Raw genomic sequence first — 16,159 nt, forward strand, 5'->3', positions numbered from 1 at the left:
TGATAACCTCCTCCTTAGACAGCTACCATGAAAGCTGTCCAGCTCTGGTAACTCTTAGCCTCTGTGTCCCTCCAGTTGTGCTGCAGATTCCCATGAGAAAATCTGTTGGCTCAGTTCAGCTTTAGGTCTTCCCCTCTTGATCAACTGTGTGAGGGCAGGTCAGGAAGCATAGACGTGACCACAGCGGCAAGGGGGGGAGCTGTAAACCAGGCACCACCCCAATAGAAGTCTACTTCGATGACCCATGTTTGTCAGCTTCTATTTTGCAGTTCATGAACGATAAAGGTAGGGCAAAAAGGCACAAAAGACATTGCTTAATCAAACAATTTTAATCAAGTGAATAGTAAGCAGTGAAAGTGCAATTGCATGAAGAGCCCCATATTTCACATGTTCAAACTGTTTTCCAGTATCTTTACTTGTAAGGTGTTGAAGGTGGGACCCACTCTTGAATCTTCTTTCTAGTGGTAGAATAAGGTACATATTGTTCTGGAGTGCCACTCACATTGAACTTATGATTTATCCAGATGAATTTACGAGCAGTAGGTGGTTTTGTTGTTGGAGGATCATCGGTCATACAGTGAAGCCAACGATGCCTTAAAGAGGAAAAGAAAGACAGTTACAAGAGGCAGCGTAGTGTGGTGGGAGGAGGGCTAAGTGGGCAGCTCTGGGGCTATTCTGTGGCTTGAGCTCAAATCTCCCTCACTTACAAGCTCAACTGCTATGCCTTGGCTTTTTCATCTGAGCATCCTGACTTCTGAAGGATGGCATAAGGATTAAGTGCACCTAGAAAAATTCCTGTGCACACTAGGTACTCAACAATGTTAGCTATTGCTTTTATTGTTACTGTATCTTGAGGACACTAGCAATTTTAAGATATACATTATTTTATGTGTCTCTACAACAAAACTGCTGCCAATTAACTCATGCTACTATTGATTAAAATATATATCCTACTTGTAGATGTAAGAAGATATTTCAGAACTGATGCATACAGTATTGCTGACAGATGCGAGAGGCTGCTCTGGAGTCTCAGTATGCTCAGGCAGCTCTGGTGATGAAGCTCTAGCTTAAAACTCAACAAGGCTCCTGCTAAAAAAGAGGTCTCTGCTAGCATCTTAAATTCAAGCTCATGACCGAATGTTAAAGAACATACAATTTGTTATATTAAGAACATTAAATCACAGCCTAAAGTTCACAAGTATTTCAGTTTTGAGTGTTTTATAAAAAAAACAATTTTAAAGGAAGCTGGGTACATGGAGAAGAAAGGGAAGAGGCCAATGATGCTGCTGCTCATGGCAGAGAAAGAAGGCATAAAGTCCACTGGACAAAGAGGAGAACTGAGCAGGAAGCCACGCTGAGTTTACATGGGACAGGAAGGAGAGAGCATTCATTCCAGATCCCCCAAGGCTGGGAGCTCGCTCACAAGACAGGATGATGTCATGGGAAAAGGGCGTGGGGGGAGGGAACAAGCAGAGAAATGTGGCTCCAAGAAAAAAAAGGGGGGGGGGACTTCCCAGCTATAGAGAAAAGGGCAAATGGAGGAGGTTTCAGTAAAATAACTAAGACTACAGCTAATGAGAAGTTTATGATGCCATTTAAGTTTAAGAATATTTACGAGCAGTAATTGATAGATATAGCTAGGTAATTGGACAAAACCAAGAAGAGAGATGATAAATTATTATTACTTGCTATATTTTGTCTAAAGATGTATCATGACCTGCTACCATAATAAAGAATGAAGACATCTGTACACACTGGGCTGGCGTCTCATATCCTCCAGAGGAAATGGGATTAGTGAAAGTGACCTGGACCAATAAACAGCGACTATGAACAGGAACTCTGAACCTCCAAGATGATGGCGGTGAGACAGGCTCCACTAGCCACTCAAAGGAGGGATTAGTTGTCAAAACCAAGGCTGATACTTCTCAAGGGGCTTTATGTAAGCTTAAGGCACAGTAGAAACATTTAACTTTTACCCTGTTGAGGCAGCTTAAGCAACTAATTTATTTGAATAAAATAATAGAAAAATTATTTGAATAATTGCTGTAAAGACTCTTGAAGGTTAAAATGATATTTAAGGAATCAGAGTCTAAATCTTATATACGCCTGTTCAGTTACTTAAGTGAGGGACTGAAGATCTCATGGAGAAACAGAAAATGCTCAAGAAAACTAAAAATAGGGCACCTGGGTGGTTCAGTCGGTTAAGCGGCTGCCTTCGGCTCAGGTCATGCTCCCAGGGTCCTGGGATCGAGCCCCGCATCGGGCTCCCTGCTCGGCGGGGAGCCTGCTTCTCCCTCTCCCTCTGCCTGCCTCTCTGCCTACTTGTTCTCTCTCTCTGTCAAATAAATAAATAAAATCTTAAAAAAAAAAAAAAAAACTAAAAATATTTTTTACCATAATACATAAAATCTGAAAATGTTTATCCAGCAAGGCCACAGGCAAGAGTAAGGAATGAATAAGCAATAATTTATTCTCATGATGGCAGTATGAAGAGCTATAAGAAACAAGAAAATGTTTATAATCTGGTAGGCTGATGTAACCCTCTGTTGTTGTTATTAAATAAAGGCTAAGTATATCATACCTTCTAGGTTTCCACACCAAAGAGCTTTGGCAAAACAGATTTTCAGCTGGGTCATAAAAATTTTTTTTTAATTTTTTTATCTTTTAAGTACTCTCTACACCCAAGGTGGGGCTCAAACTTACAACCCGAGATCAAGAGTCCCATGCTCCACCAAATGGGCCAGCCAAGCACACTCAGCGGGGTCATTTTTATTCCACTAAATTAAAGACGCCAATGGCCTAATGGCCTTGTCTAGAAAACTATGTTGTAGCTGGCCCTAAACCCACTTCAATTTTATACCACCATTATTATCCTAAAGGACAAAATATAAAACTGCTTACACTTGATGGTAAAGTCAGTGAGAATACAAGTAAGAAAACTGACAGAAAGGGAAAATGTTATAAATTCAAAAGAGATCAATATTTATAAAGAAAATATATTACATTTTAGGAAATAATGAAAATATATTACATTTTAGAAAAAAACCCAGTATTCAAATACATTGAAGTGTGTCAAAATAACTGAAAACAAAGATATTAAATCACAATTACAACATAACTCAAATGGACATAAATCCCATCAGTGGTTGATCCTATTTTCAGTTGTTTAAGAGGAAGAGTATGCCAAGGAATAGGGAAGGAAGACACTCCCCTTCTTTGAAAATATACTTCACTTTAATAGTCTCTCAGTGTGAGGTTGTCTGCCATTCAAAGTGCAAAATGGAGGGATTTATTTGTGAAGAATAAAATAGCCTAAAAGGAAATTTAAGAAATTAAAATATATGGGATGCCTGGGAGGCTCAGTCGGTTAAATGTCTGCCTTCAGCTCAGGTCATGATCCCAAGGTCCTGGGATTGAGCCCCACATCGGGCTCCTTGCTCAGCGGGGAGCCTGCTTCTCCCTCTGCCTGCTGCTCCCCCTGCTTGTTCTTGCTCTCTGACAAATAAATAAATAAAATCTTAAAAAAATTAAAACATATGCCATATAAAATGAATTTTTAAAAATCACTACAAATGAGATGGATGCCTAGGTGGCTCAGTAGGTTGGGCATTTGCCTTTGGCTCAGGTCATGATCCCAGGGTTCTGGGATCGAGTCCCGCATCGAGCTCCTTGCTCAGCGGGAGCCTGCTTTTCCCTTGGCCTGTTGCTCCCCCTGCTTGTGTTCTCTCTCTGACAAATAGATAAATAAAATCTTAAAAAAAAAATCACTGCAAATGAAAAGTTTTTAAGATTGGTATTAATATCCCAGATGTATGGGACGGGGGATTGGTTGGCCCGGTGATGGGTATTAAGGAGGGCACGTACTACATGGAGCACTGGGGGTTATACAAAAACAATGGATCGTGGATCACTACATCAAAAACTAATGATGTATTGTATGGTGACTAACATAACATAATAAAATTAAAAAAAAAAAATCCCAGATGTACAAAGAATTCATACAACTCAACACACAACAATCTGATTAAAAAACAGGAAGAAGGCCTGAATACACATTTCATCAAAGACATATATAGATGGTCAGCAGACACATGAAAAGGTGCTCAACATCATTAATCACCAAGGAAATGCAAATCAAAACCACAATGAAGTATCATCTCACATCTGTTAGAATGGCTAGTATCAAAAAGACAAGAAATAATAAGTGTTGGCAAGGATGTGGAGAAAAGAGAACTCTTGTTGCAACTGTTGGTGGGAATGTAAATTTGTGAAGTCACTACAGAAAACACTATGGAGGTTCCTTGAAAAATTAAAAACAGAAATACCATATCAGGGGCACCTGGGTGGCTCAGTCAGTTAAGTGTCTGCCTTCGACTCAGGTCCTGATTTTGGGGTCCTGGGATTGAGCCCTGCATTGGGCTCCCTGCTCAGCAGGGAGCTTGCTTCTCCCTCTCCCTGTGTTCTCTCCCCCCACCCCTGGTGCTGGTGCTCTCTCTCAAATAAATAAATAAAATCTTAAAAAAAAAAATACCATATCATCCATTAATACCACTTCTGGGTATTTGCCCAATGAAAACAAAAACACTAATCAAAAAGACATATACAATTATGTGCCTTGCCACATTACTTACAATAGCCAAGATATGGAAGGAACCTAAGCATCCATCAATAAATGAATGGATAAAGACATGCTATATATAAACAATAAACAATGGAATATTACTCAACCATAAAAAAAGGAATGACATCTTGCCATTTGTAACAACATGGATGAATCTAGAATGTATTATGCTAAGGGAAATAAGTCAGAGAAAGACAAGTACCATATAATTTCACTTATGTGTGGAATCCAAAAACAACAACAAAAAAAACAAAACAGAAACAAGACTTATATATACATACAGAGAACAAACTTGTGGTTGCCAATGGGGAGGGAGTGGGGAAAATGGGTGAAACAGGTGAAAGGGATTAAGAGGTACACACTTCTAGTTATAAAATAAGTCACAGGGATGTAAAATACAGCATAGGGAATATAATCAATAAGAATGTAATAACCTTGTATGATCACATGGGTGTGCTGAGCATTTCATAATGTATATAATGTCAAGTCACTATGTTGCACACCTGAAACTAATGTAATATTATATGTCAGCTATGCTTCAATTAAAAATAAATAAAAATAAAAATCTTTGGGGCACCTGGGTGGCCCAGTTGGTTAAGTGTCTGCCTTTGGCTTAGGTTATGATCTCAGGGTCCTGGGATCAAGCCCCATGCTGGGCTCAGCACTTAGCAGAGTCTGCTTGAGATTCTTTCCCTCTCCTACTCCCTCCCTTTCTGCTTCTCCCTCTGCTCATGCTTGCTCTGTCAAATAAATAAGATCTTTTTAAAAAGGCACCAGCGGATGGAGAACAGCTTCAGAAGAAAATAATGGATGATTTGAATGAAAATACTCATTTCCCAGAAAGTCCAGAACTACTCCACCAAGAAACTGTGTAATTCTATTACACAAGAAACTGTTAGATAGAAGCACAGTCCAGGAAAAGGAGAAGAAGAAAGGGCTGGAGCAGCTGAATGCATGAATGGAACAGGAATCGAAAGATAAAGTCAGCCAATTAGTATCAATGGCTGAAAACCTGCTAAGGACCATCCCCTTGCCTTATCTCCTTAGAGATCACACTTGGATCACGTGAACTGGGAAACTGAGCACAAGAGTGAAGCGGAAAATGGCAATGACCTTGTCTATCGAACAGAAGTTGATCTGAAACGTATCACTGATGATGCTGATTTCAATGGATCCTTTCAAAGTTCTGAAGAGGAAAATCCAGAAATAACCAGAAAATTTTGGGAAGAAAAGCAAACTAATGAAGAGCTTACAGGACAAACAAGGCTCCAAACTGAGGAAGCATCTTTGCAGTTGAAAATTCACAGCTTGAAAGTGAGATTCAGCAGCTGAAGCTCCAAATTACATTAAGAACATGTCATGCAACTTCAGGGAAAATTATCTGAGGAGGAAATACACTGCTTAGAAATAAAGAAGAAACTTCCCAACATGTGTAGAAACATGAACTCCACATATCAGATTCACAACCTCTACAAGAAGATGGTGGAACGCATGGGCAAAGAACTGGAGAAAAACATTTCCTACTATAGAAAGGAGATCCTCTTCCATGAGAAAAGAGCCCAAGAAAGCTGTATGGCAGTTGTATTGATGGACAGAAAACTCAAGAAGCTAAGAAAAGAAAATGATCACAACAGGCCAACAGTTGGCTAGCGTGAAGTCCAACTTCCACCCTTCCCCAAGTGGTCCTTTTACTCTTGTTGCTCCACCTGCAGCCCACAGAGGCCCAGAAGTGTCAGGGGATCCCTTGGACCATCAGTCCTTCCAGGAAGGAGGGTCATGCTCTGAGGCCCACGATCTGGAGTCACCTGCAGGTCTGTCTCAGCTCACAGCAGCCAGGTCCTGAACACCTACAACCATGGCACATCTGTACGTGTTTTCTTCTTTAAAGTGATTTTTTTTTTTTTAAAGATTTTATTTATTTATTTGACAGAGAGAGACACAGCGAGAGAGGGAACACAAGCAGGGGGGGGAGGGAGAGGGAGAAGCAGGCTTCCCGCAGAGCAGGGAGCCCGATGCGGGGCTCGATCCCAGGACCCTGGGATCATGACCTGAGCCGAAGGCAGACGCTTAACGACTGAGCCACCCAGGCGCCCCTTCTTTAAAGTGATTTTTGATTTATCTCTTTTTGGTTTAGCTACTGTTATTTAATTAGAGCTACAATTGCTCCTATTTCAAATAGAAAGAGCATTATAATTTTAAACTAGTATTTTTCAAATCAAGATTCACTTAATTAAAAAAATGTTATTAATAACAAAGAAAGTTTAATTTTCCCTTTCAGAAAATTCCCAGAAATAAAATCTTACTAAATAACAGCAAATAACAGTAACAAAAATCTAGGCAGTTTTGAATCTTTCTTCTCCTTGGATAATATACATTATTAATTTTGGGAATCAAGGCTGGCTTCTGACCATAATGTTCATGTTTCAGATGTTTTCTTTCTTTCTTTTTTTTTTTAAGATTTTATTTATTTATTTGAGAGAGAGAGAGTGAGCATGAGCAGGGGGAGAGAGAAAGGCAGAAGCAGACTCTCTGCTGAGCAGGGAGCCTGATGTGGGGCTTGATCCCAGGCCCCTGGGATCATGACCTGAGCCAAAGGCAGACGCTTAACCGACTGAGTCACCCAGGCGCCCCTCAGATGTTTTCACTTAACATCACTAGGCATAGAAATTCCAAAGATTTTTTTTCAGTTTTTCAAAAAATGGATATGAGGGGCATGTGGCTGACTTAGTCGGTGGAGCATACAACTCTTTATCTCGGGGTTGTCAGCTCAAGCCCCATGTTGGGTGGAGAGGTTACTTAAAAAATAAATAAAAATTATTTTTAAAAAGTATATGAAAGACTAAAGAAAAATGTGATTGTTTTTTGAGGTAAAAATATGAACCACACTAAAATGATTACTCTTTCCGACTTTAGTTTATGAAACATACTCACATACAACATTCAGTCACTTATTTAATACTAGCGTAGGTACTTCCTATTTTAAAACTGAGCAAACAGAATTGAAATGACTTTCCCAAGATACCACAGCACATATGCTACAAAGCTAAGGCTTGGACACAACTTCCCAATGAATGAAAAGAACCTTTTGGTCAAGAAACTTAAATTATAGGGGCGCCTGGGTGGCTCAGTCATTGGGCATCTGCCTTCGGCTCGGGTCGTGGTCCCGAGGTCCTGGGATCGGACCCCGCATCGGGCTCCCTGCTCCGCGGGAAGCCTGCTTCTCCCTCTCCCACTCCCCCTGCTTGTGTTCCCTCTCTAGCTGTGTCTCTCTCTGTCAAATAAATAAATAAAATCTTAAAAAAAGAGTTCATTACAAGACAATCAACTCAGGGACGCCTGGGTGGCTCAGTCGGTTGGGGTTGGACAGCTGCCTTCAGCTCAGGTCATGATACTAAGGTCCTGGGATCGAGTTCCTCATCGGGCTCCTTGCTCATCGGGGAGCCTGCTTCTCCCTCTGCCTGCTGCTCCCCCTGCTTGTGTTCTCTCTCTCTGATTAAAACAACAACAACAACAAAAAAAGACAATTCAAATCTCGCTGGCTCAGTAACTGTTATTTTTAATTAAATGCAACATGAATCAAAGTCCTAACAGGGTTTGACAATTATAATTCTAAGGATCAGCTGAAAGTCTACCCAAGAAAATTTTGAAAACTCACAACAATCAGGAAAGGCTGACATTACCAGACCTTAAAGTCCCAAACATTAGACTGGTATAAAAACTAGTTAAAAAAAAAAAAGTACAATAATACTAGAAAAAAATTCCCCAAACAGACTAAAATATATATAAGATAAGCCTGGCATATCAAATTATTGGGGAAACTAAATATTTCTCAACAAATTATGCTAGGATGATTAATTTTGTTGGGAAAAAAAACAGATTTCCTAAACCATATATCAAAATAGATTCCAGACAGATTAATAATGCTCAGATAAAATGTGAGTGAATACATTCATAAGATATAGTGATATTTATAAAATGTGAAGCACTATTTCTAAGATTAACATTAAAAGCAAAGAGCCATAAAGAAAAAAAAAAGGTGTAATTCTATTACACAGAAACTGAAATGTCTGTCTTAAAACTCTGCAAACAAGATTAAAGGATAAGGTTTTGGCTCAGGTCATGATCTCAGGGCATATATTCTTTCTCTCAATATACAAACAAACAAACAAATAGTTAAAAAAAAAAAAGAAGTTGTTTCAGGAAAGAGAACTGTGACTTGGACCACAGTAATAGTGATAGAGGTCATGATCAGATGTGGGACCTACTCGGAAATTAAGCACAAAGAACCTGCTGATAGACCGGACATCATGAAGACTTGTGAGGATGACCCTTAAGTTTCTGGCTTGGCTAAACATGAGTCATCCAAGAGCTTAGAAACATTCTGCTTGATAGGTCTGTTCATCTATCTACATTGGACATTTGAAGATATTGAAAAAAAAAATACTACATTTATAAATGTGACCTAAAATGTTGAAAGGAATGTAATTAACTAAACTTGCAAATGGAGACAATTGTTCAGGAGATTTTAATCCTTTCCATTAGAATTTATCAGACATTCATCAAACAAGAGAAAATAGTTATTCTTTATTTTTATGCAAAAATGTTCAATCTACTAATCTTGTTATCCTATTTATAAACTGGACCTCAAGGCTTAAGAACAACTAGGTTTTAAAAATTGCAGCTGTAATTCTTTTTTTTAGATTTTATTTATGTATTTGTTAGCGAGGGAGAGAGAGAGAGCACACACACAAACAGGGGGAGAAGCAGGCAGAGGGGAAGCAATCTCCCCGCTGAGGAAGAAGCCCGATTCAGGACTCGATCCCAGGACTCTGGGATCATGATCTGATCCAAAGGCAGACATTTAACCGACTGAGCCTGGTTCCTGCAGCTGTTAACTCTTAATAGAGAACAATCTGATGATTGTTCTCCCCCAGAGGGAGGTGGGGGGGGGGATGGGCACAACAGGTGATGGGGATTAAGGAGTGCACTTGTGATGAGCACCAGGTGATGTATGCAGTGTTGAAGCACTATATTATACACCTGAAACTAATATAACACTGCATGTTAACCAACTGGAACTAAAACAAAAAGTAAAAAAGAATTGTGATATAAAAATTGCAGCTGTACTAAACAGCATATTAATATTAAACTCAAATTTCCATTAATCCTTTATACACCAAAAGCCTCTCAGACACTAAAAACCTCAAACTGACAAGTAGAATATTTAGTGAAATGGGGGAAAGTCTGTGACTTATTAAGTGAGAAGAGGGGGATATCAAACAAAATATTATATGTAATAAAGACATATATAACATACACATATCTATGTATAGTTATTTATAATCACAAACCTTCTTCTAAAGAGGGTATGATTAATAAATTACAATCTGTTCTCCACACTGTGATCCTCTCAAAATATTCCTTCCCTATTCAAAAGTAGACCCTCAAATATTCATTCAATGAATGAATGAAATATTTACAGTGCTTGTTTCTGGGCCAAGGAATTAGTTTTGGTTTTTTTTTAAGATTTTATTTATTTATTTGAGAGAGAGAGAGAGCACGAGCAGGGGGGGGAAGGGTGGAGGGAAAAGAAGCAGACTCCCCGCTAAGGAGGGAGCCCAATGTCAATCCCACGATCCTGGGATCATGACCTGAGTTGAAGGCAGACACTTAACCAACTAAGCCACATAAGCGCCCAAGGAATTAGAATTTTTGTTTCTACCTCATATATTTCTGAATTTTCCAGGTTTTCTATAACAATTGTACATTTTTATAATTAGAAAAAAATGAACAGTGATTGTACTGTTTTAATAACATGGAAAATTGCTTATAATACTAAGAGGTAAAAAAAAACCTTGTATGATTATGAACTACTACATAAAAAATTATTTAAAAGGACTAAAGGAAATAAGCCAAATGTTGACAGTGGTTATCTCTTAGGGGGCTATATAGATTATCCCTGCTCCCTGCCAGATTCTTTCAACTTTTCTGATCTCTCACATTTTTTTATAAGATTTTTTTAAAATTTATTTATTTGAGAGAGAGAGAGGGAGAGAGCACAAGCAGGGGGAACAGCAAAGGCAGAGGGAGAAGCAGACTCCCCGCTGAGCAGGGAGCCCAGTGTGGGGCTCCTGGGATCATGACCTGAGCCGAAGGCAGATGTTTAACTGACTGAGCCACCCAGGCGTCCCTCTCACATTTTTTTAAGTAGGTTCCATGCCCAGTGTGGAGCCCAACACGGGGCTTGAACCCACAACCCTAAGATCAAGACCCAAGTGGAGATCAAGAGTCAGACGCTCAACCAACTGAGCAACCCAGATCAGGCGTCCCTGATCTCTCACATCCTTTTTTAAAAATTAATTAATTAATTTGCGAGACGAGAGAGAGAGAGAGAGAGAGAGAGAGGCGCATGCAGGCAGTGGGAGGGGCAGATGGAGAGGGAGATAATCCTCAAGCAGACCTGTGTGGAGCCAGGGGCTCCATCCCACACCCTGAGACCATGACCTGAGCCAAAATTAAGAGTCAGACGCTCAACCAACTGACCCACCCAGGTGCCCCATGATCTCTCATATTCTTAAGAACAAATTCCATTTAGATTCAATGAAGTTCATATTGCCAAGTCAAATGACACTTCTCTATCCTAATCCTATGTAATCTCTCAGCAACAATCGATACGGCTAGCCTGTTTTGTTGAAATGCTATTCTCTCGCCTTCCTACGTTGCTAGCTACTTCTCATTCGTCTTTGCTAGCTTGACCTCTGTCCTAAACTCCAGGTTTATATACTGGCTGTTCACTTGACATATTTACTCTCTGACAGGTATCTCAACTTCCTACTACATCCAAAAAAGGCTTCCGATTGCAATCCTCCACTCCCCATCCTACCCTTCTCCCAGTATTCCCATCTCAATGAATGGTACTACCATCTACCCAACCTCTCAAGCTCAAAACCTCTGAAGCATCCTTGATTCCTACCACCCCCGAGCAATCCCAACTCGCAACCTGCTTTTCTACAAAGGCATCTACAACATCAGATGCTAACTGAAAAAAAAGCTGACCACAAGGAAAAGGAATTCTCACAAGAGCAAAACATTTAATTTCACCATGGCCCTGGAAAAAATCTTCAAGACCAAAATTATTTTCCGTTAAAAAAGGGAGATTTTCAACATATGCTATTATTTTTAAAAGAATGGATTTATGTATTAGTTCAGTAATTTAACCATTAATTTTAGTAAGAAAAACAACATACAAGGAGATACCGGCTGTACTATACTGAGGGAGAAAAGACGTTACTTAGTGTAGAAATGAACATAAGGTGCCACCAAGTGGGAAAAAAGTATATACACGGTAGAGCAAAATCTAGGCAAGCCCTATTTGTTGGTTTTAACCTGATTTAAAGGATTTCAGGGTATAACACTTCAAACCACAAAAAAGCATCTTTGTTTCTCCTGATATAAGTAGAAACGGTAATTTTATATTATGCATAAAAGAGCCCAAACTTTCCACCAATTTACTCTCAACCTTTTGTCTTGTCAAATTTCATGTAGATACTAGTTACTTAATTGGTTTATTGGTCACTAATTCTATGCAAAAGCTAACTTCCATAAAAATGAAAATAAAGACTTTTATGCATTACTATGTAGATGGCAGCAATTAGCTCATTTAAAACAAAGATAAAATTAAGGACAATCAGAAGTGGTATAAAACAGTATTTGTAATCTACTGAAATACTTTGAGTATTCTGTTCAGTCAAGTTAAGCTAATATAAACTGAAAAAGAAATTAAAATCTCACTGCTGATTCTATAAGAGAATAGAACTTCGCTAAGAGAATGAAGGTACTGTAAAAAGGAAGATAACAGACACTAAGTTAGAGTACAGTATTAGTCTACCAGCTAGTATTCATTGAGTTACTATAAACTCCAAGATAGCAAGGATCATATATTTTGCTTATCACTGTGAATGTATAAATCCATCAGTGCCTGACACTTTATTAATAAAGATTTTTTGAAGAAATGATTTGTAAGCTGAGTACTGTGCTAGGTTCTAGGCACTGTTTTTTATTTTCAGGGTGCATGTAGCTCTACTGCCCATTCGGACATTCGCACCAGCACACACCCCTTGTATCTACTGGTAGCCCTAGCAGCCTTCCTGGCTTCTGACAGTCAAAGAAATGAAGGCCTTGCAATGAGATAAATAAAATGAACTCATTTTCCCACAAGATTTCTTTTTTCCCCCCTCAGAAGATTTCTAATGTTCCCACAAGATTAGGGAACGTTATGTGAACTACAGAAGTTTATTAAAGAAATTCCCTGATTCTATGAAAAACACTTAACACTTTTTTTAAGAGTGAGAGAGGGGTGGGGAAGGGCAGAGGGAGAGGGAGAGACAGAGAGAATCGCAGGCTCCATGCCCAGCATGGAGCCCGATGTGGAGCTCAGTCTCACAGCCCTGAGATCATGACCCGAGCTGAAATCGAGAGTTGGACATTTAACCCACGGAGCCACCAGGCGTCCCAACACTTGACACTTCAGAAGGGAATCCTTCTCTAGGTGAGATTATGCAGCTACTGAACGGATTCATACACTAGCACAGGGCATCCCTGGCACCGGGCGACTCAGAGAGACAAGAGGACAGAGCACAGCTTGCCAGCTGGGCAATATCCGGCGTCCCTCTCACTGGGAGACTTCGCAGTAGTTCTTGAAGGCGGCAGCTGCTCACCCAGCCATCCAGGACCGATTCTTCTTATTTTTTTGGCTCCCTAGGTGACAAAGCACAGGCTCAAAGAAGATGAGAGCCGTATCAGGTGCAGGAGCTACCCTGACGTAAAGGCTTCATGCTCCACAAAAGCTAACATCTCCAGTGACAACTCCACAGCACAGCTTCTGGATTCCCATTCTCACAAAGGACATACCAGTTCTGAGAGCAGCAGTCTCAGGGAAGCCCAAACATAGCTAACTCACCAGGCATTTCTAATTCCTCTCATCAGATGCAATTTACCAATCAAGGATCAATTGTATTAGCAACATACAGTAGTTCCCGCTCATCTGCAGTTTTAAGACCCCCAGTGCATGGCTGAAACTGTAGATAGTATTAAACCTTACATATACTATGTTTTTTCCTATACATACATGCCTGTGATAAAGGTTAATTTATAAATTAGGCATGGTAAGAGACTAACAATAACTAATAGTAATATAGAACAATTAGAATACGTTATAATAAGTTGTGTGATTGTAGTCCCCCTGCCCCGTCTCTCGAAATACTATTGTACTGTTCTCAATGAGGTGAGATGATAAAATGCCTACATGATGAGATGAATGACACAGGCACTGTGATGCAGTGTTGGGCTACTATCAACCTTCTGACTACACATCAGGAGGATCATGTGCTTCCAAACCATGGTTGACCAGGGTGACTGAAACCATGGAAAGCAAAACTGTGGATAAGAAGGGACAACTGTAGTTGATACAATCTAAGCTGGTTTCTAGGGTAACAAAGCTAGGCATTTAACCAAAGATCAGATTCACTTAATCCTTTATCCACAATTCACGAAGTTGAATTGTATAGTACACTAGGTAAAATTACAATGAAGTCCTATCTCCATCATAAACATTCCATCTTGACCTAAAGACCAGTGTTTATCTGTCTACCCACCATCCGTAGTTGGTTGTCTAACAGGCACCTCATACCTACACAGACAAAGTAGAATTCTTGATTATGTCTTCCAGTTCTGCTTTCCCCATCCTACCCTGTCTTCCTCATCTCAATAAATATACCAATAGTAGTTCAGGTCAAAAATTTTGAAGTTACCCTTGACTCTCTTCTCTTTCAAAATTTAATCCATCAGCAAATCCTCTGTCTTACTTCAAAATCTATCCCTGCGGTAGGCAGCCTCTAAGATGGCTTCCATGATCATAGACTCTTGGTATGCACATCCTTGTGTAACCTCTGTGAGATAATAGAAAATGTATATACTGGTCTCTGCACCCAGCTCCTGGCACAAAGCTCCTAAAACTCTCATAATTTCCTAGTGGTAACACTAGGAGCACCTACAGTTTTAATATTTGTCTTTGACTCTGATCCTGACACAGAGCTCCTAAAACCCTATAAATTCCTAAGTAGTAAGAGCGTCTCTTGCTCTAACAAGGTGACTCTGGGTAGACTCCTGGATGGTCCTGGATGAGGTTTGTCACCAGAACGACCAAGCCATGATCAAAAGCTTGGAATTTTCGGCCTCACCCCCTAACTTCCTGACCGAGCTATAGCTGACTGGTCAGATGCACAGGTGATAACCAGGGCTTGTGAGGGGCATCTGAACAAGAGGCAGAGGAACGCAGTCTTGTGCGAAGTGAACCTTACCTGTGGGATCTGATGCTAGCTACCTACCTCCAGGGTTGACAGCGTCAAAAATGGGTTAAACCGTAGGACACCCAGCTGGTGTCAGAGACTTACTTGCTGTGGGGTAAAAATCTCTACACATTTGGTGACCAGAAGTGTCAGAAGTGAAGAGTTTTGTGCAAGTAGTAAAGAAGACTCACAAGAGAAACACACAGTAGGGAAGAACGGGATTTTACCTTACTAAGGAAAGAAAAGACTGAAGTTTTTTTTCCCCTTTCATCCTCTCTCCATGAGTACAAGCTGCATTTACTGACTCACTTCTAATAACTAAAATACAAGTTAAGTGTAGAATGTCACTTCTGAGATTAGGTTTTAGAAAGGCTATGGCCTAATGTATACTGTGTTAACTACATTTCAATTAAAAAAAAAAAAGAGAGAGAGGAGCACCTGGGTAGCTCAGTCAGTTGAGCATCTAGTTCTTGGTTTCAGCTCAGGTCATGACCTCAGGGTCCTGGGATCAAGTTCTGCATGGGGCTCTGCGTTCAGTAGGGAGTCTGCTTGAGGATTCTCTCCCTCTTCCTCTGCCCCTCCCTCTGTTCTCTCTCTAAAATAAATAAATCGAAAAGAAAAGAAAACTACTCACACACAGAAGGCTGTGGCTTCCATCTCAGGTGATCTCTTTACTTGCTCTCAGGAAGCCATATCCAGAGATGGCCTTGTGGAGGGGCCCACAGGAGTGATCGCAGAAGCAAATCTTGGAGGTCTGCCTACAGCCTGTGAATGAATTTGGCCATGGATCCTTCCCAAATCAAACCGTGAGGTGATTGCAGCCCCAAATGGTATCTTGAGTGTAGTCTGAAAGGTCCTAAACCAGAGGCATCTAGCTAAGTTGCACTCAATTCCTTACCCACAGAAATTGTGAGATACTGTTTATTGTTTTAAGCTAAATTTGGGATAATCTGTTATATAGTAATGGATAACTAATACCCCAAAAACTCACAACCTACATTACTAGCACCTTAGTCCAGCCTCCAACATCTCCTGCCCAGACAACTACATACAACAGCTTCCTAAGTGATTAGTCTGTTTCCATACTGCCCCTTTCCTCATTCTTCACAGCAATGACAGAGATGCTTTAAAAATGTAAATCATAGGCAGTAATCTCTTGGACATCGCCCTTAGCAACATATTTATGGACATG

General features: G+C 40.1%; 1 protein-coding gene across 1 annotated transcript in view; it reads right to left on the reverse strand.

The window, feature by feature from the left end:
• Window positions 1-310: 310 nt before the first annotated feature.
• The window catches only part of NDUFA12 (NADH:ubiquinone oxidoreductase subunit A12), a 28,951-nt gene continuing 13,102 nt past the window's right edge, over window positions 311-16,159 (reverse strand). The window contains exon 4 of the mRNA XM_006741855.3: window positions 311-593. Within this exon, the coding sequence (XP_006741918.1) occupies window positions 413-593 (181 nt within the window). The 3' untranslated portion in view covers window positions 311-412. The remainder of the gene's footprint in view (window positions 594-16,159) is intronic.

The sequence above is a fragment of the Leptonychotes weddellii genome, chromosome 5, assembly GCF_054177405.1.
Source record: "Leptonychotes weddellii isolate Sample4059 chromosome 5, ASM5417740v2, whole genome shotgun sequence".
NCBI classification, from domain to species: Eukaryota; Metazoa; Chordata; class Mammalia; order Carnivora; family Phocidae; genus Leptonychotes; species Leptonychotes weddellii.